This window comes from Panthera pardus, unplaced genomic scaffold (genome assembly GCF_024362965.1).
Source record: "Panthera pardus isolate Hobbes unplaced genomic scaffold, ASM2436296v1 HiC_scaffold_3, whole genome shotgun sequence".
Lineage (NCBI taxonomy): Eukaryota > Metazoa > Chordata > Mammalia > Carnivora > Felidae > Panthera > Panthera pardus.
Genome location: NW_026526876.1, coordinates 10,903,014 through 10,926,586, shown reverse-complemented (window position 1 = coordinate 10,926,586; position 23,573 = coordinate 10,903,014). Strand labels below are relative to the sequence as shown.

Here is a 23,573-nt window from a genome sequence, read left to right as displayed (position 1 = left end):
CGTTTGCGTCATCGCGCCACGCCACCACGGAGCCCGGGTGAAGATGGCGGCAGCCGTTCTCAGCGGGCCCTCGGCGGGCTCCGCGGCCGGGGTTCCCGGCGGGACCGGGGGGCTCTCGGCGGTGGGCTCCGGCCCGCGTCTGCGCCTGCTGCTGCTGGAGAGCGTGTCCGGGTTGCTGCAGCCGCGCGCGGGGAGCGCCGTGGCTCCGGTACATCCCCCGGTCCGCTCGGCCGCGCACTTGCCCGGGCTCATGTGCCTCCTGCGGCTGCATGGGACGGTGGGCGGGGCCCAGGTGAGTGTGGCCCGCGGCCCTGGAGGAAAGCGGGCGCAGCTCCCGGGGTCCGGGGTCGCGGGGCCCCGCGCCGCGCCGGGGAGGTGGCGGGCAGGGGGCCTGGGGCGGAGAGCGGAGCCCGTGTCGCTCTGGGCCACATTCACGCCCTGGGAAAGCCGTCGGTAGTAACTCAGGCAACAGGAAGGGCCTCGTTTTTCTCCACCGCTAGGCTCTTGGTGGTTCGAGCGGGTTCGAACAAGAGCGGGTTCGAGTCCAGGCCCCGGCGTATCTGGTTTTGGGGATTGTTTCGACGGCGTGAGTGAATGTAGTCGACAGATACTGAGCTCTTACGAAGGGGTGAGCTCAGGGTGCGCCTTTTTACAGATGGCAGTGGCGACGAGCAAAATGTTTTCAAACGCTGTGAGAATTGTATGGTAGGGACCCCTAAGCTAACCTGGAGAACTACAGAGATTTTCCCGAGGCCCTAAGCTGAGACCCCTCCCCACCCCCCGGATGAGTAAGGGTTGGGTAGGGAAAGAAAATGGGAGAAGCGGTTCAGGCAGTGGAAGGCTCATGTGGTAGGAAGGAACTGAAAAGAAGGGCGTTGTGTCTCGGCCTCAGAGGTGGTGGGGGAAGAGAGTGCACACGATGAGGCTGGTGAGGTGAGTAGGCGGTGGGCAGGTCATGCAGAGCTTTCTAGACCCGCCTAGAAGGGTCCTTTGGGTTATACTAAGGGAAGAATCTAACATCCATGCAGTTCTGCAAACTAGAAACCCAGATGTCATCCTGAACTCTTGCTCACATGCCTCATATGCAGTCCTGTTGATTTTAATTATTTAACTAGCTTCCAGACCTGCCCACTCCTTTCCGTATCCTTCCCTTTGCCCCCATCCTCGCCTGAACTCCCATCCTCTTGCCCAGGTGAAGGCACTGACTAAGAATGCATAACGTGTCCAACATGACATCTTCTAACGTCGGGCGCTCCTTTAACATCTCCTCTCCATCCTCTCCTAACCCGCCCCCCCAGATTTTACCCATCCTTCGAGATGGTCTTCCTTGACTGGTCTTCGTTACTGGGACCTTCCCAGCCCTGTGCTTCCTTCCAGGAAGAGGGTGGTCACAACCCGCTGGATGGTTCTACAGTCTTCGCCCCACTTTTATCAGGGACAGTCTCATCATTGATTTTAACATTACTCCTCGCTATTGACTGTGACAGAACTGGGCCTCTGCTATCTCAGCCCACTTTTGGAAGCAGGAGCCGATGATGCGTTTTCTCTTCTAAGTCCTCCTCGTCTAATTCGTGTGGTTTTAGGCATTTCTGAAATATTATGTATTCTGCCTAGACATGCGTGGTTTCTTTCATTGTCTTTTCAAGTTTTCACTCCTCCCTCAAGTGCCCATTAAGCCCATGAACTTACCGTCTTTCTTATTTTCTGCGAAGTGTCTAAGTGTAGTAGAATTTTGAGCAAAGCTGAAAGTGATGCGGAAAACTAGACCCCTTTTAATATTGCTTGTGTTGCCTTTTTTTTGGGGGGGGTGGCATATTCTGCCTTCACTTTTTTCCTGCTTGTGTGTCTCATATTGGACCCTCCGTACACGGGTTTTCTTAGCTTCCTCGTACACTTGTATTCAACAGACCTTTATCAAGTATCTGTTATGGGCTAGCTATTGTTTCTCTACCCTAGGCAGATAAACAGGCATGATCTTTTCCCTCAGAGGCTTTCTAGCCCAGTCGAGATGAGAACTGAGGGAAAGTAAATGGGCCGGAGCTTATTGGAAAGACGGATAGATCCCCTGATTGGACCGTCTGTGTTGACCCACTCAATGACTCTGCTTTCCCGCAGGTAACCCGGTAGCCCCACAGTGAAGCTGGATTGGTTCACAGTTTCTGGCACCGATTCCAGCCACAGTCCCCTGACTTGTCTCCTTGCCTCGTCTCCTTGCCTCGTTCTGTTGTATCTCATCCATTTCTCACACAGCAGCTGCAGTGAGCTTTTCTTTCTTTTTCTTTTTTTTTAAGCTAATTTTTTTTTTTTAAATTTATTTATCGAGAGAAAGTGTGTGTGTGTGCACACGAGGCAGAGAGGGGCAGAGAGAGAGAGAAAGAGAGGGAGAATCCCAAGCCGCGCTGCCAGTGCAGAGCCTGATGGGGGGGGGGGGACTCGAACCCACGAACTGTGAGATCATGACCTGAGCTGAAGTCAGACGCTTAACCTTCTGAGCCATCCAGGCACCCCCGGAGTGAGCTTTCCAAAGTAAAATTCTGATCCCGTTTGCCGTCTTTTAAAATCTTTCAGGGGCGCCTGGGTGGCTCAGTCAGTTGAACGTCCGACTTCCGCTCAGGTCATGATCTCACAGTTCATGAGTTCGAGCCCCGCATTGGGCTCTGTGCTGACAGCTTGGAGCCTGGAGCCTGCTTCCGATTCTGTGTCTCCCCCTCTCTGTCTGCCCCTCCCCTGCTCGTGCTGTCCGTCTCTTATGAATGAATAAATGTTAAAAAACATTTTAAATCCTTCAGTAGCTGGACTTTCTCGGCCCTTGGCCTTCGTACTTGTAGGTCTCTGCTCGGGATCCCTCCCTGTCCTGCTTCCCCGCTCCCCACAAAAATCGTTTCAGTTCTCTGTTTATTTGTCACTGCCTTTGGGAAACCTTTCCAAACCACCCTATGATTCACTGTCCATTCTTAGACCATATTGAAGTGATCTATTTATTCGTTTCGCGTGTATACAATCTCCTTCCCTCCCATCTACACGGCTAGGCTTTGATTTTTTTTTTTAACACGTAATTGAAAAAGATGTAGGGAACTTACTTCAGATTACACAAAAGTAGAGGAAATAGTATTTTGAAGTATCCCATCCTATGCTGTCCCCATCACCCCAATTTAACAATGAACGTTTACCAACATTGTTTAATGGCCACCCTCCCAGCTCTTCTCCCTCCCCCGCACCGGGCATCTTGAAGCAAATCCGAGATCTCATTTCCGATCTCATTTCCCCTATGGCCGCGTGTTCTTAGAAGGACAGGGGTCTTATTCTGCCTTGTACCCCAGGGCTTTGCCCTGTTGCGTTCCGCAGCCAGTCGCGCCGTCTGCTTAAAAACGTCATCAACAAGGTGACAGCATGCTCGCTCCAAACCATACATTTACCTTTGCGTGAGGCCCCACCCTGTGTGACCTCTGCTTGCCTCTCGGCCTCATCTCGTACAGCTCTCCGTGTGTCTGGACTGTGGCCGCCCACGCTAACCTCTTGATGTGAAACTCCCGGGAAGGTGAACTTCTCCCTTAGGGCTCAGCTTCTCTGCCCCTGTTTCGCGGGAGTCTTTCCTGACCACCCTGTGCCAGTCCTTCCCGTCCCGCACGTTCTCTGTCACCTTGTCCCGTTTCATTTTTCCTAGCACTTCTCACTCCTTGAAAGAAATTAACCTGTTTGTTATCGGTCACATTCTCCCTTCTCTTCGTACCCGGTTTAAATTCCATTATAATCACTTTCTTGCCCCTCTCCCTACACCGTGCTTGCCCGGCAATACCACGTCTGTGTCCAGTTCAACTCTGTTCTGTGCCTACGCCCGCGCAGCTCGGGATAGCTGGAGAGGAACACGTAACCTTGCTGACTGGTCTCAGTTAAGACTCCTGGCTGTCATCACGGCAAGCGGACCCTTAGTGTTGCCCAGCAGTCCTGCTACGTTTCCGCTCTCCTGGACAACCTCCGATTACTTCTCTGCACCCTCAGTCTTAGCTGATCACCTGCTTCCCACTTCTCCGAGCCGGTAGGCAGTCGGCGGGCAGTCCCGTAGGCTCCCGCCACCACATCTGCCAGGGTAACCGTAGCTGGCTCTCTGCCTTCCCTCCTGGGGCGAGGGACGAGCTGGCCCCGGCGACTGCTTGTGCACTAGGGCTAGCCCGTGCCCGCTCCTTCGTCCGATCTTCTTCTCTGTCGGGGCCTTGCCTCCGCACGCAGCTCCAGGCGGCCTTTAGCCGTCCCCACCTCGTGCCCCATTTCTCCTCTCGTCTTCATGGCAACGCTCCTCAAAAGAATTGTTCGTACTTCCCGCCTCCGACTCTTCACCCGTTTTTCTTTTGTTTAATAATGTTTTGAGATAATTAAAAAAAATTTGTTTTTTTTTTTAATGTTTATTTATTTTTGAGAGAGAAAGAGAGCGTTGAGTAGAGGAGGGGTAGAAAGAGAGGGAGACAGAGTCTGAAGCAGGCTCCAGGCTCTGAGCTGTCAGCACAGAGCCCGACATGGGGCTCGAACCCACCAACCATGAGATCATGACCTGAGCTTAAGCCGGACGCTTAACCGACTGAGCCACCCAGGCGCCCCACGTTTTGAGATAATTTAAAGTTTATGCTCAATTTGAAAGGATAATAGACTTCTTGTGTATCTTTCCCCCAGATGCCCCAAATGTCAACGTTTTATTTTTTTTAATTTTTTATTAAAGAAACTTTTAAAAAAATGTTTATTTTTGAGAGAGAGAGAGAGACAGAGCACAAATGGGGGAGGGACAGAGAGAGAAGGGAGACAGAATCTGAAGCAGGCTCCAGGCTCCAAGCTGTCAGCACAGAGGCCGACACGGGGCTCAAACTCGCAAACCGTGAGATCGTGACCTGAGCCAAAATCGGACACTTAACCGACTGAGCTACCCAGGCACTCCCCCCGCCCCCTTTTTTTTTTTAAACTTTCCATGACCATTCAGGCCCTTAGGATTAGGTCTCTTTTTAAAAAAAATTTTTAAAGTAACAATCAGTCTTTTTTTTTTTTTTTTTTTTTTTAATTTTTTTTTTTTTCCTTTTTTCAACGTTTCTAATTCATTTTTGGGACAGAGAGAGACAGAGCACGAACGGGGGAGGGGCAGAGAGAGAGGGAGACACAGAATCGGAAACAGGCTCCAGGCTCCGAGCCATCAGCCCAGAGCCTGACGCGGGGCTCGAACTCACGGACCGCGAGATCGTGACCTGGCTGAAGTCGGACGCTTAACCGACTGCGCCACCCAGGCGCCCCTTTTTTTTTTTTTTTTTTAATGTGTTTATTATTGAGAGAGATAGCAAGAGGGAGGACTGGAGAGAGAGAGAGAGATAATCCCAAGCAGGCTCTCCACTGCTAGCTTGGAGCCCAATGTGGTGCTTGAACTCATGAACCATGAGATCATGACCTGAGCTGAAATCCAGAGTTGGACGCTTAACCTCCCGAGGTACCCAGGCGCCCTGAGATTGTTTAAAGTACTCTAACCCCAGGGGCGCCTGGGTGGCTCAATAAGTTAAGCTTCTGACTTCGGCTCAGGTCATGATCTCGCGGTCTGTGAGTTTGAGCCCCGTGTCAGGCTCTGGGCTGACAGCTCAGAGCCTGGAGCCTGCTTCGGATTCATTCTCTCTCTCTCTCTCTCTCTGTCTCTCTCCTTCCCCTGCTCATGCTCTGTCTCTCTCTGTCTCAAAAATAAGTAAAAACATTAAAATAAAGTACTCTATCCCCATCGTGGGGCTTGAGCTCACAACCCCGAGGTCAGGAGTCGCACGCTCTTTTGACTGAGCCAGCCAGGTGTCCCCTCTTTAGTCTTCTTTAAACTGAAGCAGTCTTGGGGCGCCTGGGTGGCTCAGTTGGTTAAGCGTCCAACTTCAGCTCAGGTCATGATCTCACACTCTGTGAGTTCGAGCCCCGTGTCGGGCTCTGCTGACCACTCAGAGCCTGGAGCCTGCTTCAGATTCTGTGTCTCCCTCTCTCTCTGCCCCTCCCCTGCTCATGCTCTGTCTCAAAAATAAATAAAAACATTAGAAAAAAAATAAACTGAAGCAGTTTCTTCGTCTTACGATCACAACGGTTTTGGAGAGCCGCAGGGCAGTTCTGTTTGAGGACGCCCCTCGGTAACGGGATTCGGCAGGAATGATGCGGCCGTGTGTCATTTTTGGCGTGTCACATCGGGGGCACATGGTGTCTCTCTGCCGCTCCACCGGTGGTGGTGACTTCGGTCACTGGATCAGGACGGTACCTGCCCGGTTTCCTCACTGTGAAGTGTGGCTTGTCTGTAACTGGTACGTGTGCCGTGCGGAGATCACATGCACGTCTGTGTCTTGTCAGCCTTCTGCCCCGCGATTCAGTGTCCGTGTAAGCGTCTTCTCATTTGAGTCCTGGCTCCGGTGGTCACCTCCCGAACTCGTTCTCCTGGGGCTTTCGGCCTCACCCCTTCACCGAATCACCCCTCTGCAGGGGCCCGTGGCGGTTCTTGAAGACCACCCGTGCTCTTCAGGGTGTGAAGTTCAAAGGTCATTGTTGCCCCCCCCCCCGCCGGTCCTTTTCAAGGCATTTCATACAGTTGGCCCCTCCTTCCTTCTTGAGACTTTCTTCTGCTTCCGGCACAGCATCCTGATTTCTTTTTACCCGTTCTGCTCACTCCTTTCCAGCCTTTACCGGGTCCTCCTCGCTTCCCACCTCTGGATGATTGACGGTCCGAGAACCCGGGCCGATTTCCTCTGCGTGGGCGCTGTCCCTGGAGAGCTGACCCAGTCTCGTGGCCGACAGCTTCCCGGATCCGTGCTCCGACCCAGCCTTCTCCCTCCCGACCCACCCGCCCGGTGCCTGTGTGGCACATCCATTCTGCTGTTAAGTAGGAAGCCAGGTTCCACACATGTGACCCAGCCCGCCCCTCCCGCGGGGCCCCTGCTAGCAAACCTCCGTTGTCTCTGCGTCTCCCTGTCTCGCGCCCCTGTCGTTTGCCAGCACACCCTTGGGCTCTGCCTTCAGAGTACATCTGGAATTCGACTCTGTACTGAGCTGGTTAAGCAGCACCACGTCTCGGCCTCCTCCTGTCTGCGTCTGCCACCCAGCGAGGCAGTTCGGCCCTGGGGCTGCGTTTTCAAAAATAAGTCAGACAAGGGGTGCCTTGGTGGCTCAGTCAGGTAAGCATCCGGCTCTTGATTTCAGCTCAGGTCACGATGTCACGGTTCGTGGGTTGGAGCCCCGCATCGGGCTCTGACCGGACAGTGTGGAGCCTGCTTGGGACTCTTTCTCTCCCTCTCTCTCTCTCTTTTTTTTTTTTTTTTTAACATTTATTTATTTTTGAAGGAGAGAGAGCGTGAGCAGGGGAGGGGCAGAGAGAGAGGGAGACACAGAATCCGAAGCAGGTTCCAAGCTCTGAGCTGTCAGCACAGAGCCCGACGCGGGGCTTGAACCCACAAACTGTGAGATCGTGACCTGAGCTGAAGTTGGACGCTCAACCGACTGAGCCACTCAGGTGCCCCAGCCTCTCTCTCTGTCTTTATCCTACTTGCTCTCCCTCTCAAAATAAACTTAAAACAAAACAAAACAAAACAAAAGTCAGACGATATCACTCCTCTGCCCAGTCCCCCCCGCCACAGTCTTTATCTTCTTCAGAGTAAGAGTCACCAGGTGCCTGCATGGCGCCAGGCGCTGGCCCGGCCCCAGGGACCTGCGTCTTCTATGACTCTGGCCTCGCACTCTCCTTGAGACAGTTCACCTCCTTGCTGTCCTTTACCAAGAAGAACAGGGCGCACCTGTCACCGCGATCAATTTTATTGATTGATATTGTTATCATTAAAGGCTGTATTTTTAAGTAACCTCTGTACCCACCGTGGGGCTCGAACTCACAACCCTGAGATCAAGAGTTGCACGCTCCACCGACCGAGCCGGGCCCGGGCGTCCCCGCTCTAACCAATTTGAGAACACTCCAGAAGGAAGCCCCGTACCCGCTGGCAGTTACCGCCCGTTTCCCCGCAGCCCCTCTCTGGCCCTCAGCCCGAGGCGGCCGCTCTCTACGTTTTGTCTCTTTGTTTGCCTGCTTGGACCATTTCGCGTAAACGAGTTCTACAACATGTGCCTTCTTTCACTTAGCGTCACGTTTTTAGAGGTTCACCCGTGTCTCAGAACTTCCCTTTATGACCCTCCGCCGTGTGGACACGCCACACTGTGTTTCCCGTACAGCAGTTGGCGGGCGGGGGGTGGTTTCCACCTTGCGGCTCTCGGGGAGGATGCTGTGAACCCTCACGCGCAGGTGCGGGTGCGCACGTTTTCAGGTCGCTGGGGCAGGAGCCGAGGAGGGGACCTGCTGGGTCGTGCGAGCCCGCACGACCTCGCGAGGAACCGCCCGACGGTTGACGTTCTCCCCAGCAGCGCGTGCGGGCGCGACCGTGTCTTGCTTTCGCTGGGCCCAGATGGGGGTTCAGCGAGGGCTTCGGTGCCCCCTCCGCACGGAACGCCGTCTCCCTTCCCTCCCCGGCCGCCGCTTTCCTTCCCGAGTCCGCTCTTTTGGTCCCCCTGGTGCTTCGCGCCATCCCGCCTGGTTTCTCGTCTGGGTGTCCGTGTCTCTTCTGTCGCCTGCACCTAGAACGTCGGCTCCGCAGCACCGAACACAGCGTCCCCCGTGAAGCGGATGTGGGGTGAATGTTTGCGGGATAAGCGAGTAAACGTTTCCCTTCGCGAGAGCGGGGCCCCTAACTTGTCCAGCTCTGTTCCTCCGTCCGCCTCCGTGCGGAGCAGGTGTTGTTGGCAGAAGGAGTGGCGAGCGCGGTCGTGGGTCCGGGGGCTGTGAGGGGAGTCTGGCCTTCCAGGGGTCGGGAAATGACTCGTGGGAGGGCTGGGGGACACCCCTCTCTCAGGGCCCCCAGAGTACGTGGATGGGAGACTCTGGCCGACTCGGTCTGCGTTGGCCTTAGTGGCTCTCCGGAAGCCGGGAGCAGAAGGGGTTGGGGGTGAAGGAAGAAGGGGTCCCAGGTAAGCCCGCGTCCGATCAGCAAGCATTTGTGGGGTCTCCTCCGTGCCGGGTGCCCTTCAGGGTGACCGGGCTGAGGGAGCCGCGTCTTGGCAGTCCGGTCCCTGGATGAGTTGGGCTGCCCCCGTGTGGCGCTCCCGTTGTCGGGCGGGGAGCCGGGACGGGACTCGGCTGCTGGAAAGCGGGCAGAGGCTGAACTCCTTGAGGGACGGCGGTCCCGGCTCAGAGGAGGTGTGACGTCAGGAAAGGGTCCGTGGGGCCGAGAGGGGTTGGGAGAATCCTGATCCCAACGCGCTTCCCTGCTTTCTCTCCCCCAGAACCTTTCGGCTGTCGGGGCGCTGGTGGGTCTCAGCAATGCCCGTCTCGGTTCCGTGAAAACTCGGTAAGTGTGCGCCCCGTTCTTCCTCTAGGGGGAGGTTTCCTTAGGAAGTGGGCCGTGCGACTGTCCTTCTGTCCTCTATTGTCACCACCCCCGCGGATTCCGGAGACTTCTCCGTTCCCAGCGCGGGGAGGGCTTCGTTCTTTCCACGGGCTCCCTTGAGTTGAGTGCCCCCCCTCCCCCTTCCAGCTCCCGAGTTTCCTCAGCCCCCCCCCCCCCGTGGGACCACCCGGGCCCCCACGTCCCCACTGCGCACCCCTCGCCGGGAGCCCTCCCGGCGCTGCAGGAGTTAGAGCGCCCGGGGGTCTGTGGCAGCGCCTGGCTCTGCCCGGTTAGCATAGGACAAGCTTCCTCCGCGGCCGGGCTTGTCCTGACGCCCTCGTCTCCTGCAAGGTTCGAAGGGCTGTGTCTGCTGTCCCTGCTGGTGGGGGAGAGCCCCACGGAGCTGTTCCAGCAGCACTGTGTGTCCTGGCTTCGCAGCATCCAGCAGGTCCTACAGGTGAGGCTGCCCCCCCCGCCCCGCCCCCCGCCCCGGCTCCATCCCGGTGCTCCCGGTGCGCTGTGGGCGCTGGGCCTGGGCTCGGGCTCGTGAGGACAGAGAGGACTGGCGGTTCCCCGCGAACGGGGAGCACGGCTGCACGTGGGAACGTTGCGGGAGAGCGTTGGATATTTTTATCCACGGGGTTGTTTTAATTCATTTGACCTTTCGCACCCTGCGACCCTTGACCCTTTGCACTTCCTCGCTAGCCTTTCTAACACGTGACATCTCGAAAGTTCCTTTTCCCCGGTATTTTATTTTTGTTTTTATTTGTTAGCATTCTTATTTTTTGCTGCTCCTTTCTTCCTCTCTTAACATTTTAATTTTTTTTCTACTCTTACGTCCTCTGATGGCCTCCCCACCTGGTTCTTCAGTGAGCATGTTCCGAGCACTTGCGGCCGAGTGCCGAGCTCTGGGGGACAGTGGTAAGGCGGGCTTGAACCCTGCCTTCATGGTCCCTGGAATCCAGGGGTCAGGGAGCTTTCTGTGGAGTGAATGTTTACAGATGGAGGAAATGAAGAAAAACAGCAACTTTTATTTGGAAAAGACAGCATATAAACCATCCCCTAAGAGTTCATTCTAATGACTTGGTACTCATATTTTTAGAGGATGTATTTGGAGCAGATTGATGAATCTTATCTCTGTGGTGGCCTTAAACAGATTACCCCTTCATAGAAATCCGTGTATCTCGGGGCACCTGGGTGGCTCAGTCGGTTGAGCGTCCGACTTTGGCTCAGGTCATGATCTCGCGGTCTGTGAGTTCGAGCCCCGCGTCAGGCTCTGTGCTGGCAGCTCAGAGCCTGGAGCCTGCTTTCGATTCTGTGTCTCCCTCTCTCTCTGCCCCTCCCCTGCTCATGCTCTGTCTCTCTCTCTGTCAAAAATGAATAAACATTAAAAAAATTAAAAAAAAAAAAAAAAAAAGAAATCCGTGTATCTGAGTGAAGGATGTTCTTCTTAAATAGACTCAGTTGGGGTCATTCTAATTTTCCCCTGAAACCAAAGCATACTTATATCCATCTTGCTCTTGAAACGTACCGTAGTTTGTGGATCCTGTCGTAAATTCACGTGAAAGCTTTCAAATGTCAGCGAGTTAAAATTTTTTTTGTTTTTTATTTTTTGAGAGAGAGAGAGAGAGTGCGCTCATGCACGCAAGCTGGGAGGGGCAGAGACAGAGGGAGAGAGAATCCTAAGCAGGCTCTACACTTTAACCATAGAGCCTGATGTGGGGGCTCGAACCCACGAACTGTGAGATCATCACCTGAGCCGAAATCAAGAGTCGGACGCTGAACGACTGAGCCACCCAGGCACCCCAGATCTCAGCTAGTTTTAATTAGCTTCTGAATTTTTAAACTACTGAAAACTTTCTCAAACACTTATACGGAGTAGATACCAAAGGCCTTAACGTAATTGTATTTCTGTTTCTTCAGAAGCTCTCTAGATCGTGCTGTTTATCGTTAAGAGTTATTTTGAGTGCGTCATTTCAACGTAACTCCTTTGATTTCTCCCTCAACAAAATAACCGAAGGGCAGTTTTTTATCCTATCTTGGGCCACCTTTTTAAATAGTATTTTATTAAAATATATATTTCAATAAAAACTTATTTTTATTATTTTTAAAATTTATCTTGCAAGTGAGAGAGAGTGCAAGCAGGTGAGGAGCAGAGAGAGAGGGAAAGAAAGGCTCTCAAGCAGGCTCTGCTCTGTCAGCACAGAGCCCAACGTGGGACTCAGTCTCACGAACCGTGAGATCGTAACCTGAGCGGAGATCAAGAGTTGGGACACTTAACCAACCGAGCCACCCAGGTGCTCCGTCTTATTTTATTTTTTAAGTAAGCTTCACGCCCGCAGTGGAGCCCAGCGTGGAACGTGAACTCACGACCCCGAGACCGAGACATGAGCTGAAACCGGGAGCCGGATGCTTCTCTGATTGAGCCACCCAGAGGCTCCCCCGGGCAACCTTTTTTTTTTTTCCCCCAAACTGTATTATCGAAGTGCGGTTGACCTACAGGGTCGTAGCAGTTTCAGGTGTACCGTGTGGCGGTTGGAAAATTCTGTACGTTCTGTGATACAGATGGTAAGTGTTTTAGGCTGTGCAGACCACACATGGGTGTTGTTACGTTTTGTTCCTTTTTTCGTTTGTTTGTTTCCTACCCATTTAAAAACGCAAAAGTCGTTTTTAGCTTGTGGGCCTTGCAAAAACAGGCACCGGGCACCCACAGACCGTAGAGTCTCGTGACCCAAGAGACTTTGCTCGAACGATTGTAAGTCGGGGCTCCCGGCCGGCTCAGTCGGTAGAGCGTATGACTCTCAACCTCGGGGTTGTGAGTTCAGGCCCCGCGTTGGGCGTGGAGCCTACTTGAAACAAAAATCAAGAACCATACGACGCGCGTGAGATGACGCACGACGGCGGGTGCTCTCGGAAGTGAAGGGCACGGTTCTCTTGAGAAGGCGTGACGAGAGCGTGGCCCGGGCTGGGGTGACGTGGGCACCTTTGCGATCAGGGCCAGTAGTTCGGGGAGGGTTTGTCGGAGCGGATTGGACTAGGAAAGGGAGAAAAGAGAAGTTTGGCCCCTCTGAAGGATGCTGAGCAAGCTGCTGTGGCTGGGTGGGGTTGGCGAGGCACGACTGGGGAGGCAGGCAGGCAGGCGGGCGGGCGGACCCAAACCATGTATGGCCTCATAGGCGTGTGAAGGCGTTGGGTGTTTATTCTCGCAACGGTGGGAGTTCATGGAAGGTTTTGCGTAGGGGTGAGGAGAAGGAGGCGGTGGTGGCAGTGACGTGATCGGATTTGCATTTGGAAGGGTTGCTTGGGCTGCCGTGTGGAGAAGGGACTAGGAGGGGGCCGGGTCGGAGGCAGGGAGACCACGCAGAAGGGAGACGTCAGGGTAGCTGGGACTGGACAAGAGGCCGTAGACACGATGAGAAGTAGATTGAGTGCAAGAGAGGGTCGGAGGCACAGTGGACAGGTCCCGATGGCAGAACCCTTCAGGGGAGGACGTGTCCGGGACGACTCCCGGATTTCAGGGCACGGGGGCGGGGGGGGGGAGACGGGGGCAGCCAGGCTTGTAGGGGACGGGTGGAAGCACCGGGCTCGTGGCCTTGGCCGTCCTCTTGGTCAGAAGCCCTCTTGGCAAGCGTACCCCTGATCTCAGAGCGTGACCCCGGGGGTTCAGCAGGTGCGGGCTTTCGTCGGTGCGTCTTACGAAGGGGAAGAGCCCCCTTCAGCAGTGGGTGGCTGCTGAAGCTGGGTGGGGGGGCGGGTGCGAGTGCCCTGGAGTGCCGACCCGCACGGGATTCGGGGGCGCGCCACACGTAGCGGTCAGGTGGGGGAGGCTGAGCTCGCGGGGACACCCGGACTGTGGGTGGTGTGGAAATGGGGAAGGTGTTTACGCCCCTCCGAGGTGGAGGGAGGCGAGGACGAGTACTGGTTTCCAATCTGGCAGCTTGGGTTATGAGGCCCGGGAAGTGCTTCTGGCCGAGCGGGGGACTCTGAGGCCGGGTTGACCCGGGGGTGGGGAAGCGAGTGGGAGATGGAATGCAGTCGGGAAGCCGGACGATCCTTTCAAGATGGAGAGGAATTGGGCAGAGCCAGGAGGGGCTCGGAGAAGGGTTTTCCGGTGGGGGCACCCGCGTGCCGCTAAGTGTCCGTGGGAGTCCTTCGGGGGGACTGGCCGGAGATCAGGCCTGGAGCCGGGTGATGGTGTCAGGTTCTGAGAAGAGGGGACTGGTCCTCGCACGGGAGTCGCGGCGGCGGGAAGCCGGGGGCATCCCCGTGGCTGGGCTTCTGTGTCCTCTGTGACGGTGGCAGTGGTGGAGAAGGTTCCAGTCGAGGGGAGGGTGCGGTGGGGTAACCGGAGGAGGCCCCCCGCCATCACTTTCCCACTAAGCGTTCTTACTGCTTCGGTTGCCAGGGGCCTCTGGTCTGGCGGGAGAGAGGTGCTTCCTGCTTCTTCTGGGAAGCCCTTCTAGATCCAGACGGTGTTTTCCTCCGTGAGTCCAGGGTGGGTCTGAGCCGGGCAGGAGCCAGCGTGGCGACACGGGGCGGTGTTGTTATGGCTGAAGCTTCGGTGCGAAGCGCTCCTCTCCGTTCCTAGCAGGGACGCGCAGCACGGGAGGATCTGAGACTTCCGTCAGTGGGCTCTGGAAGGCGCGTTCCCAGATTTCGGGGCCCCCAGACGCCCGTGATGCTGACATGTAGACACGCGTCCTTTCTGTGGACCAAGGCGCTGCCTTGGGCTGCCCCGTGTCGCCAGTGCGCCTTTCCCTGGTGGGTTTGCTGCCGGTGGTGACCTGCCCCGTGGTGTTTCCCAGAAGCCCCGTGTTGCGCCGCCTCCTCTCCGCGACCGCAGAGGTGAGGTTGGGAGCACGGGTGTCGCTGCTTTCAGTCCCAGGACCCGCCCCCGACGATGGAGCTGGCCGTGGCCGTCCTGAGGGACCTACTCCGGTACGCGGCCCAGCTGCCCACGCTCTTCCGGGACATCTCCACGAACCACCTGCCCGGCCTCCTCACCTCCCTGCTGGGCCTCAGGCCAGAGGTGAGAGCCCTCACAGCGCTTCCCCTCCGTGGAGCTAGAGCGGGGGGTAGCGGGAGGGCAGCGGGCATTGGGGGGCGGAGCGGGGGGAGCGGGGGCGTGCAGATGGGGTGTGGGTGGGCGCGTCGGGCTCTCCGGCCCGGCCTCACTTTCTGTTCTGCCCACAGTGTGAGCTCTCCGCGATGGAGGGGATGAAGGCTTGCATGACCTACTTTCCTCGGGCTTGTGGGTCTCTCAAGGTAAGTGATCGTGCGCAGCGCGGTGGCTGTCTCACCGCAGACCGTCGGGTCGCGTCGGGTCGCGTCGCGGAGTGTTCTGAGCAGCTGTGACCGTGCCGCCTCCTAGTGCTTAAATGCTCTCTCATCACGTCCTCACGGCTGAAGGAACGAAGTAACTTCCCTGAGGTCGAGGAAGCTCGGAACCCGTGTCTATGGCCGGAGTCTAGGCTGTTAACCCTGACTCGGCCCTTCTGCCCTCCTCCTCTGTGCCTTTACCCTGCCCTCCCCGCCTTCCTACCCTCCCGCCGTACTCTGTTCCTGAAGCTTGCGTAATCTCCTCCAGGAAGCCTTCCTGACTTCTCGCTTCCCCGTATCAACTTGTATTCCTGACTGAGCTCTCTGTCCCTTCCCCACCCTTTCCCCCAAGCTGTCATGACCCGTGCAAGGCGGCTGTTCGACGAAGCCTTACTAGGTCACGTGGGCAGGGTATCAGTGGGTCAGGGGAGGGGAGAGGTCAGGGAGAGAACTGCAGTTTTACTGTCCAGGAGGCACAGTAACAACACGTTGTGTCAGAGCAGTACGTTAAAGAGGGCCGCGTAACCGGCTCGTGTCCTCGGACGCCAGCCTCGTACCCGGGAACAAACGGGTGGCCCGTTCGTTGTGGTTTTTCTTCCTTCGTCATACTCCGCGCTGCTCGGCAGACCGTCGGGCGTCCCGCCACTCAGAGGGACGCACAGAGCTGTAGGGAACTGGAATGCGTGGCAGATTGGTGGCTCCTCGTGCGCTCAGTGGTGTGGTTGCCTGTCGGCCGCCATCGTTACCAGTTAGGGGAGTTTGCCGTTAGGGGATCTTACGTTGAAAGTAAGATCCCCTGGTTCTGCGAGAAAGTCGAGAAAGTAAAGGAAAGCGAGACAACTGATGGCGGCACCCGCCGAGTGCGGCCACGGGACACCCTGTCACGGCGGTGGTCCCGGGGGGGTTGGTGTCGGTGAGTGAGACAGACGAGGACGCGGGCCCGGAGCGGTTTCCCCGACCTACCCGTCAGGTCTGTAAGCCTCGTAGCTCTGAAGCCAGGGCGGGTGCCACGTCGGTCGGCCCTTCGAGCCGGTGCTTTTCCTGCGGGAGAGACCCCAGAAGCTCTTAAGAATGTAGCCTGGATGAGCCGATAGGCTTCCACGGGGATAGGCATCCACGGGGTTGCTGGCTCCGGTCGGCTGTCTCGGCTGGGGGAGGGAGGGCCACGCGGAGCCCTGGGGGTGGACGTGCCATGGGCCAGGAGCGTGTCCGCCGAGGCTAGGTTAGGGTTAGGGTTAGGGTAGCACCGGTTCCTCAAGCTGTTTCTCAGTGACACGGGGTCAGGTCCTCATCAGTCTGGGTTTTCACAGGCTACCCTGATGGCAGGTGACGGGATCTCTGGGCAGTCAGGGCAAGATTTTGTCAAGAAGGCCTTTGGAGCAACTGCTAGATTTTTCTAGTCGAGTTGGGTTGTTTTTATAAAGTTCAGCCTGAGTTGTGCTGAGTTCAGTAAAAACTGCCTTCCTTCTGGAGCGCTCTGTAGATCAGCGTCTGGAACCACGCAGGCCGTGTGTTTGTCCCCGAGCCCCCACCGGTCAGGGCGGGTGTCCGTTTTGGTGCGGCTCCTGAGGGCCCGCGTCCTCCCGCCCCCGCCCTCACCTGTGCCCCGAGGCGGGAGCTGGGGTGTCGCCGCCTGCTGGACTCCCGCAGTCGGGGGGCTGGACGCCAGGGGACCCTGCGTGGGTGCCTCTGATCTCTCTGTGAGAGGACAGTCATCCACGCTAATCCACAGCCTTGGGGACACGTTCTGGCCTGCGTTTTGAGTGTCTTTCCAAAGGTCACAGCAGGACTTCCAGATGTTCCAGGCCCTGTGTCCCTGCCTCCGGCTCACTGAGAACACAATGTCATCTGGAGACCGTCCCCCCGTGGACGCCACATTTCAGACAAGAATCTGTGAGAGGCTCCAGGGCGGCTTGTACTTGGGAAACTGATAAGTGCTGTTTGGAGTGTCCGTCTGTCCCCTGGCTCGCCCCAGGGCAGTGGCGGCGTCCGAGTCCGGGATGACCCCTCCCAGATGACGTGCCTCTAGCCTCCCGAGTCTGTGAGGTCAGCCCCCCGGAGGCTCTCCTCCCCCCCCCCCCCCGCCGAACGGGCGAGTAGTTCCTCGGGATGAGCCGGAACAGTAAGCCCCGGAGAGGCTCCCGCCCTTTGCGTGGGTGCGCGCGTGCGCTCTCCCGAGTGAGACATCGTGTAGTTGGCCTGCTGGGTCATCTGGGGCAGCCTCCTGCTCAGAGCCGCGTCCCTCAGCTGTGCTCTGTCGCGATCGCTTACGCAGACTTGCGTTGGCCTCGGCCCAGCTCTTTTGCACCAGCATCTCGGGGAAGGTGACCAGAAGGGCAGGGCGCCACCGCACCTGGGCCTTTGGCCGCTCTCCAGGAAATGTCCTCCTTGGGGGCCGGGGAGTCCAGACCCCCGCGGGCGGTTCCCGTCTTCCGTGAAGTGTTCCGAACCCTCCCACGCCACACCAGCCGTGAGAGCGCTGTCCCCGTCCCGGTGGGACCGGTCAGCGAGAACCGCGCTCGCCACGGGGCAGGTGGGAGGGAGCCGTCTGCTTGGTTTCCGAACCACGTGCTCCGCTTCCATCCGCGAGGCCCTGCCGAGGGCCTGGCGCCACAGCCGCTCTTTTCTCCCGCAAGTTCACCCTTGTGTGCGTGGGGCCCCGCCCCCACAGGACCCTCCGGCCTGGGGTGGAGGCCGCGTCTGCTCCTGACGTGCGTCCCCAGGTGGATCCCCTCCCTCAGCCTGGCCAGCCCGCCCCTGCCCCTGCTGATGCCTTGTGTCCTCCTGACTCTGCCCCTGCAGGTGGGGTCCGTCCCCTCTCTCTGTGCCCTCACGTCAGTGTGTTCTTGCCCTCGTTTGTGCCAGTGTTTTCACAGCCATAAAATACGTGGAATTGCAAGGGAAACCGATTCTGATCAGAATGGGAGTTTTAAAAAGTTGTGATGGAGCAGCGTGTAGTTCGTCGTTAACGCATCAGATAACAGGACCTAATAGCTGCCGATGTTTCAGATCAGCGGAGCGATGTTTCAGGACGCCTGTAAATACAACGTGCTGTGAAAACAAGCGGTTTCTGCCGGTGACCGTCAGGGGCACTGCCGACGGCACGGTGGCTTTTTGTCTCCTTTTATAACGGAAAGAAACCCTGCGTTTCACTTACGGGTTGAAAATGATAAAGATATATCTTTCCCTGCCGTGTTCCCAGGCCCCGATTCTGGCCCCAGAGAGTTTGTGGCCCCCCAGTGAGGCCTCGTGTGGGCGGGGACCTGGCCCTGCCACACTGCCTTCTCCTCTTGCCTGACCCTGCCCTGCCCTCGCACCTCCGCACCTCCGCACCTCTGCACCTCGGCTTGGGGCCACACTTCCCTGCGTGCACCTGTCGTCGTGTCTCAGCTGCAGGGGTGGGAGTGTGGTGGTTGCCGCTTTTTCAGGACCGCGTCCTTTTGGCCTGAGGGAGAGGACCCTCATTTTGCAGAAATCAATGGGAGGGAGCCCAGTGTCTGTGGGGCCAAACGGGAGGCAGGCTGAGGGTGAGGGCTGTGTTCGGGATGTCTTTGGACCCCGGAGCGGGTGCGCTCCAGGCACGGAGCCCGTTAGCCTGCCTCGCGTCCTGGGTCTGCGGGACGGAAGGGCCTGGGCGCTGGCTCACCAGCCTCTTCCTCTCTGTCCCCTGACCCAGGGCAAGCTGGCCTCATTCTTCTTGTCTCGCGTGGATGCTTTGAGCCCTCAGCTCCAGCAGGTAAAGGGAAAGGAGGGGGGTGGAGACTCTGGGGGCCTGAGCTGGAGCTTTCTTCTCTCTTCCTTGGCTTTTCTTGCTGTCACTGCCATTGGACTGTGACGTCACCTCCCCACCCCATCTGCGTTCCGCCCCACCATCCCTTCCTGTTCCCCTCCGAGCTCTCTTTCTTGGCCCATTGGGGTCGGGGGGTGGCCCTGGCGCTGGGCCGCATTCCCGTCTGACTGCTTTCTGGCGTTTCTTCCGCAGTTGGCCTGTGAGTGCTACGCCAGGCTGCCCTCGCTGGGGGCCGGCTTTTCCCAGGGCCTGAAGCACACGGAGAGCTGGGAACAGGAACTGCACAGCCTGCTGGCCTCCCTGCATGGCCTGCTGGGGGCCCTGTACGAGGGAGCGGACACGGGTAGGGGCTGCCGCAGGAGGGGCCCGGGAGGGGCGCCTGGCGGTGTGGGGTGGTGCGGCTCAGCACGTGGGTCACCTCCCGTGAGAGAGAGGGACGGGGACGGAAGAAGGACGTCGGGGTGCGAAGTGCCGATGTTTCCGCACAGCCCCCGTGCAGTGTGAGGGCCCCGGGCTGGATGTGCTGCTCGCGCCCTCGGAAGACGGTGACGCCCACACCCTCCTCCGGCTTCGGCACAGGTTTTCGGGCCTGGCACGCTGCCTGGGGCTCCTGCTCAGGTGTGTGAGTGAGGGTGGGGGGGGGGTCGTCCTCCCCGGGGAGGAGGCAGAGGACCAGGGAGGGGGTCCCGTCGGGGAGCCCGTGCTGAGGGTGTCCCTGCTCTCGTTCCCGTCAGCTCTGAGTTTGGGGCTCCCGTGTCCGTCCCCGTGCAGGAGATCCTAGACATCATCTGCCGGACCCTCAGCATCAGTGCCAAGAACATCGTGAGTGGACCTCGTGCTCTGTCCGCGGCCCTTCCTCGGGACTGGGGCGACTGGGAGGGCCATGCGGGAGGCGAAGCCCCCAAACCGGGGCCTCCCTGAGGCTGCGCCGGCCAGCGCCTTCCTCTTGTGCAGACGCCACTGCTCCCCGGGCTTCTCGCGACACACGTGCACATCCCAGTGGGTTCGCTCACATTTCTAGGAATGCTTCTGGCACGTGCTTCCCTAGGGGAGGGCGAACCCGGGGTCAGCCGTGCCTCCCCTCCTCTCTCCGGGGTCTGTCTCCGGGGACGGGTTTGTGGCGCGGGGCGGGCTCCTCCCTGTGTGCACACGCGTGCGGTCCCCCTCCCCTCGCGCACGCGCCTTCCCTCTGCCTTGTGTCCTGCAGAGCTTGCTCGGGGACGGTCCCCTGCGTCTTCTGCTCCTGCCTTCCATCCACCTGGACGCCCTGGACCTGCTCTCCACGCTCATCCTCGCGTGAGTGGGACGGGGCGGCGAGTCGTGAAGGGGCGGGGTGTCGTGAAGGGGCGGGGCCAGAACGGGGTCCCTGTTCTGTCTTCGCCCCCAGGTGTGGAAGCCGCCTCCTGCGCTTCGGGGCCCTGATCAGCCGCCTGCTTCCCCAGGTCCTCAATGCCTGGAACCTCGGCAGGGATGCCCTCCCTCCGGGCCAGGAGAGGCCTTACAGGTGACCGGCGAAGGAGGGGTAGAGAGGGGAGGGTGGGCCGGGAGCCCCGAGGGGACCTGGCCGGCGGCCCCCTGACGGGCTTCTCTCCGCTCGCCCTTCAGTGCCGTGCGGACCAAGGTGTATGCCGTGTTAGATCTGTGGGTGCAGGTGTGCGGGGCCTCGGCGGGAGTGCTGCAGGGGGGCGCCTCGGGGGAGGCCCTGCTCTCCCACCTGCTCAGTGACATCTCCCCGCCCGCCGACGCTCTCAAGGTGAGCGAGGCCCGTGCTCCTGGCCGGGGACCGTCCCCCGTGCCCCTGCTCCCTAATCTCTGTGTCTGCCCACGTGTGTGACTCCCGCTTCCCTCCTCCGCCAGCTGCGCAGCCCCCGGGGGAGCCCTGATGGGGGACTGCAGTCCGGGAAGCCCAGCGCCCCCAAGAAGCTGAAGCTGGATGTGGGGGAGGCCACGGCCCCGCCCGGGCACCGGAAGGGGGACAGCAACGCCAACAGCGACGTGTGCGCGGCCGCGCTGAGAGGTGGGTGAGGCCGTGCCCGGCAGCCTGGGGCCGTTGTTGAAGCGGTGCCCGTAAGGCCCAGGGCCGGCCCGGGGCTACGGACGCCTGGGCTCCTGTGTCACATGGGGCTCCGGGCTCTTCCTGCTCCCGCAGGGTCTCTGCTACCTACCCCATGCTGCCGCAGCACAGGGTTGGGGGGTCCCTGGCCCTCGGAGCTTGCATCCCCCCCACTCGCCACCCCCCCCCCCCCAGCAGGCTGCTCAGCGGGGCTTTCTGCTTTCGTTGTCACCGATCAGGAAGCAGGAGCATAGTCGGTACCGTGTGGCGCGAGGGTGACTTTCCTCTGGGTCTTGTGTGTCGCCCGGCCCGCCACCCGCCACGTGGAGAGGAAGGTCTCTCTCCCCGCGTCTGCGAGTGCGTCCGCGCGTGCGTGCGCAGCGCGCCTCCCCACCTGCCCGTGCTGTCTGCGGCCCTGGGCGCCGGAGGCGCTCCTGTGACCCCCGGTGTGCTGTCGAGAAGCCCAGCGACTCGACCGAGGCAGGCAGGGCCGGGGCCACCGCCTGGCTCGGGCTGCGGAAGCCCCACTGGCCCGCCTGAGACGCCCTCTCCTCCCCCAGGCCTCAGCCGGACCGTCCTCATGTGCGGGCCTCTCATCAAGGAGGAGACTCACAGGGTCAGTGGAGACGGGCGCTGCCGTGTGCGGGGGCTGCCCCCCGAGGTGGGGTGTGCAGACCCGGACAAGGCTCGGGTGGGCTTGGCGACGTCTCGAGGTGCGCTCCGTGTCCTTTTCAGAGACTGCACGACCTGGTGCTCCCCCTGGTCATGGGGGTCCAGCAGGGCGAGGTCCTGGGCAGCTCCCCATATACCAGCTCCCGCTGCCGCCGGGAGCTGTACCGCCTGCTGCTGGCCCTGCTGCTGGCGCCGTCTCCCCGCTGCCCGCCTCCCCTCGCCTGTGCCCTGCAAGCCTTCTCCCTGGGCCAGAGAGAGGACAGCCTGGAGGTAACTGCCCACCTGAGCCCACCCCTGAGCTGTCGGGAGTGTCCTGTTCCTGACGCCACGGGCCCGCCCTCTCTGGGGCCGTGAACCCTTGTCCTGTCCCTGATGCCACGCCTGCCTTCGTCTTTCCTCAGGTCTCGTCCTTCTGCTCAGAAGCACTGGTGACCTGTGCCGCTCTGACCCACCCCCCGCGTTCCCCCCCTGCAGTCCATGGGCCCTGCCTGTCCCGCGCCTGCCCCGGCTCCCCCTCCCGAGGCCCCGTCTCCATTCAGGGCCCCACCCTTCCACCCCCCGGGCCCCATGCCGTCCGTGGGTCCCATGCCCTCCGTGGGCCCCATGCCCTCCGTGGGCCCCATGCCCCCGGCGGGCCCCATGCCCCCCACACGCCCCGGGCCTCCAGCCACAGCCAACCACTTAGGCCTGTCTGTCCCCGGCCTGGTGTCTGTACCCCCCCGGCTCCTGCCTGGCCCTGAGAACCACCGGGCAGGCTCAAACGATGACCCCGTCCTTGCCCCTAGTGGCACCCCTCCACCGGCCGTGCCCCCAGATGAAACTTTCGGGGGCCGAGTGCCAAGGCCAGCCTTTGTTCACTATGATAAGGAGGAGGCCTCCGACGTGGAGATCTCCTTGGAGAGCGACTCCGACGACAGCGTGGTGATCGTGCCCGAGGGGCTGCCGCCCCTGCCGCCCCCGCCCCCCACAGGGACCACGCCCCCCCCTGCAGCTCCGGCCGGGCCACCGACAGCCTCCCCTCCCGCGCCGGCCAAGGAGGAGCCTGAAGAGCTTCCCGCGGCCCCGGGGCCTCTCCCACCCCCACCGCCACCCCCCCGTGCCGGGCCCCGTGGCGCTGCCGCCACCCCAGCTGGTCCCCGAAGGGCCGCCTGGTGGCGGAGGACCCCCCGCGCTGGAAGAAGACTTGACAGTTATTAACATCAACAGCAGCGATGAGGAGGAGGAGGAGGAGGAGGAGGAGGAAGAAGAGGAGGAGGAAGAAGAGGAGGAGGAGGAGGATTTCGAGGAGGAAGAGGAGGAGGAAGAGGAGTATTTTGAGGAGGAAGAAGAGGAGGAAGAGGAGTTTGAAGAGGAGTTTGAGGAGGAGGAAGGTGAGCTGGAGGAAGAAGAGGAGGACGAGGACGAGGACGAGGAGGACGAGCTGGAGGAGCTGGAAGAGGTGGAGTTTGGCCCAGCAGGCGGCCCGGCCGAAGAAGGGGGCCCTCCGCCCCCCAGCCCGGCCCCTGCCCTGCCCCCTGCCCAGCCCCCTGAGGCCCCGCCCGAGCCCGGAGTGGAGCCCGGGCTGCTGCTGGAGGTGGAGGAGCCCGGGCCCGAGGACGAGCCGGGGGCCGAGGCCGCCCCCACGCTGGCCCCCGAGGTGCTCCCCTCCCAGGGCGAGGGGCAGAGGGAAGCGGGGAGCCCCCCGGCCGGGCCGCCGCCCCAGGAGCTGGTGGAGGAGGAGCCCTCGGCTCCCCCGCCCCTGCTGGAAGAGGGGACTGAGAACGGGGGTGACAAGGTGCCACCCCCACCGGAGACGCCTGCGGCCGAAGAAATGGAGGCGGCGGCAGAGGCAGAGACGGCGGCCCTGCAGGAGAAGGTGAGGCGGGCGGGCGGGCGGGGGGCTGCGGGTGCCCTGGCAACCTCGGCCGCCCCGCTCTTCCCCGTGTGACCGCTTCTAATCGCGTGTCTTTGCCCCGAAAGGAGCAGGATGACACGGCTGCCATGCTGGCTGACTTCATCGATTGTCCCCCTGATGACGAGAAGCCCCCAGCGGCCCCCGAGCCTGAGTCCTAGTCTTCCCCTGCGCCCCCCACTCCTGTTTCCAATAAAGTTGTGTCTTCGGCTATCGACTGCTGCTTCTCTTGCCTTTTACACCACCGTGTCCCCGTCCAGAAGCCCTGCCGTCCACTGGGCTCCGCAGGGGTGCCCGTAGCGCTCCCCACGCGTCTGCGCAGCCGTCCTGTGGTCTCCGCTGTCCAGAAGAGGAGCCGCTGACCGAGAGGGCGATGGACTGTCCTCTTGCTCAACGGGGCCGGGCCGGGGTTTTCTGTGATCTGCCCCGCACTCTTGC

The 23,573-nt window shown here is 59.8% G+C and overlaps 1 protein-coding gene across 1 annotated transcript; it reads left to right on the top strand.

Annotated features, from left to right (window-relative positions):
• On the top strand, positions 1-23,352 carry PELP1 (proline, glutamate and leucine rich protein 1). Its single transcript, XM_019413687.2, is given in 19 exon segments — positions 1-292; positions 9,307-9,371; positions 9,762-9,867; positions 14,290-14,439; positions 14,604-14,675; positions 18,406-18,465; positions 18,712-18,862; positions 19,008-19,137; positions 19,254-19,341; positions 19,727-19,815; positions 19,907-20,023; positions 20,125-20,272; positions 20,377-20,536; positions 21,133-21,188; positions 21,308-21,514; positions 21,646-21,696; positions 21,698-22,332; positions 22,334-23,099; positions 23,204-23,352. Coding segments are annotated over 19 exon segments (3,393 nt in total). The 5' UTR covers positions 1-43; the 3' UTR covers positions 23,297-23,352.
• Positions 23,353-23,573: the final 221 nt, after the last annotated feature.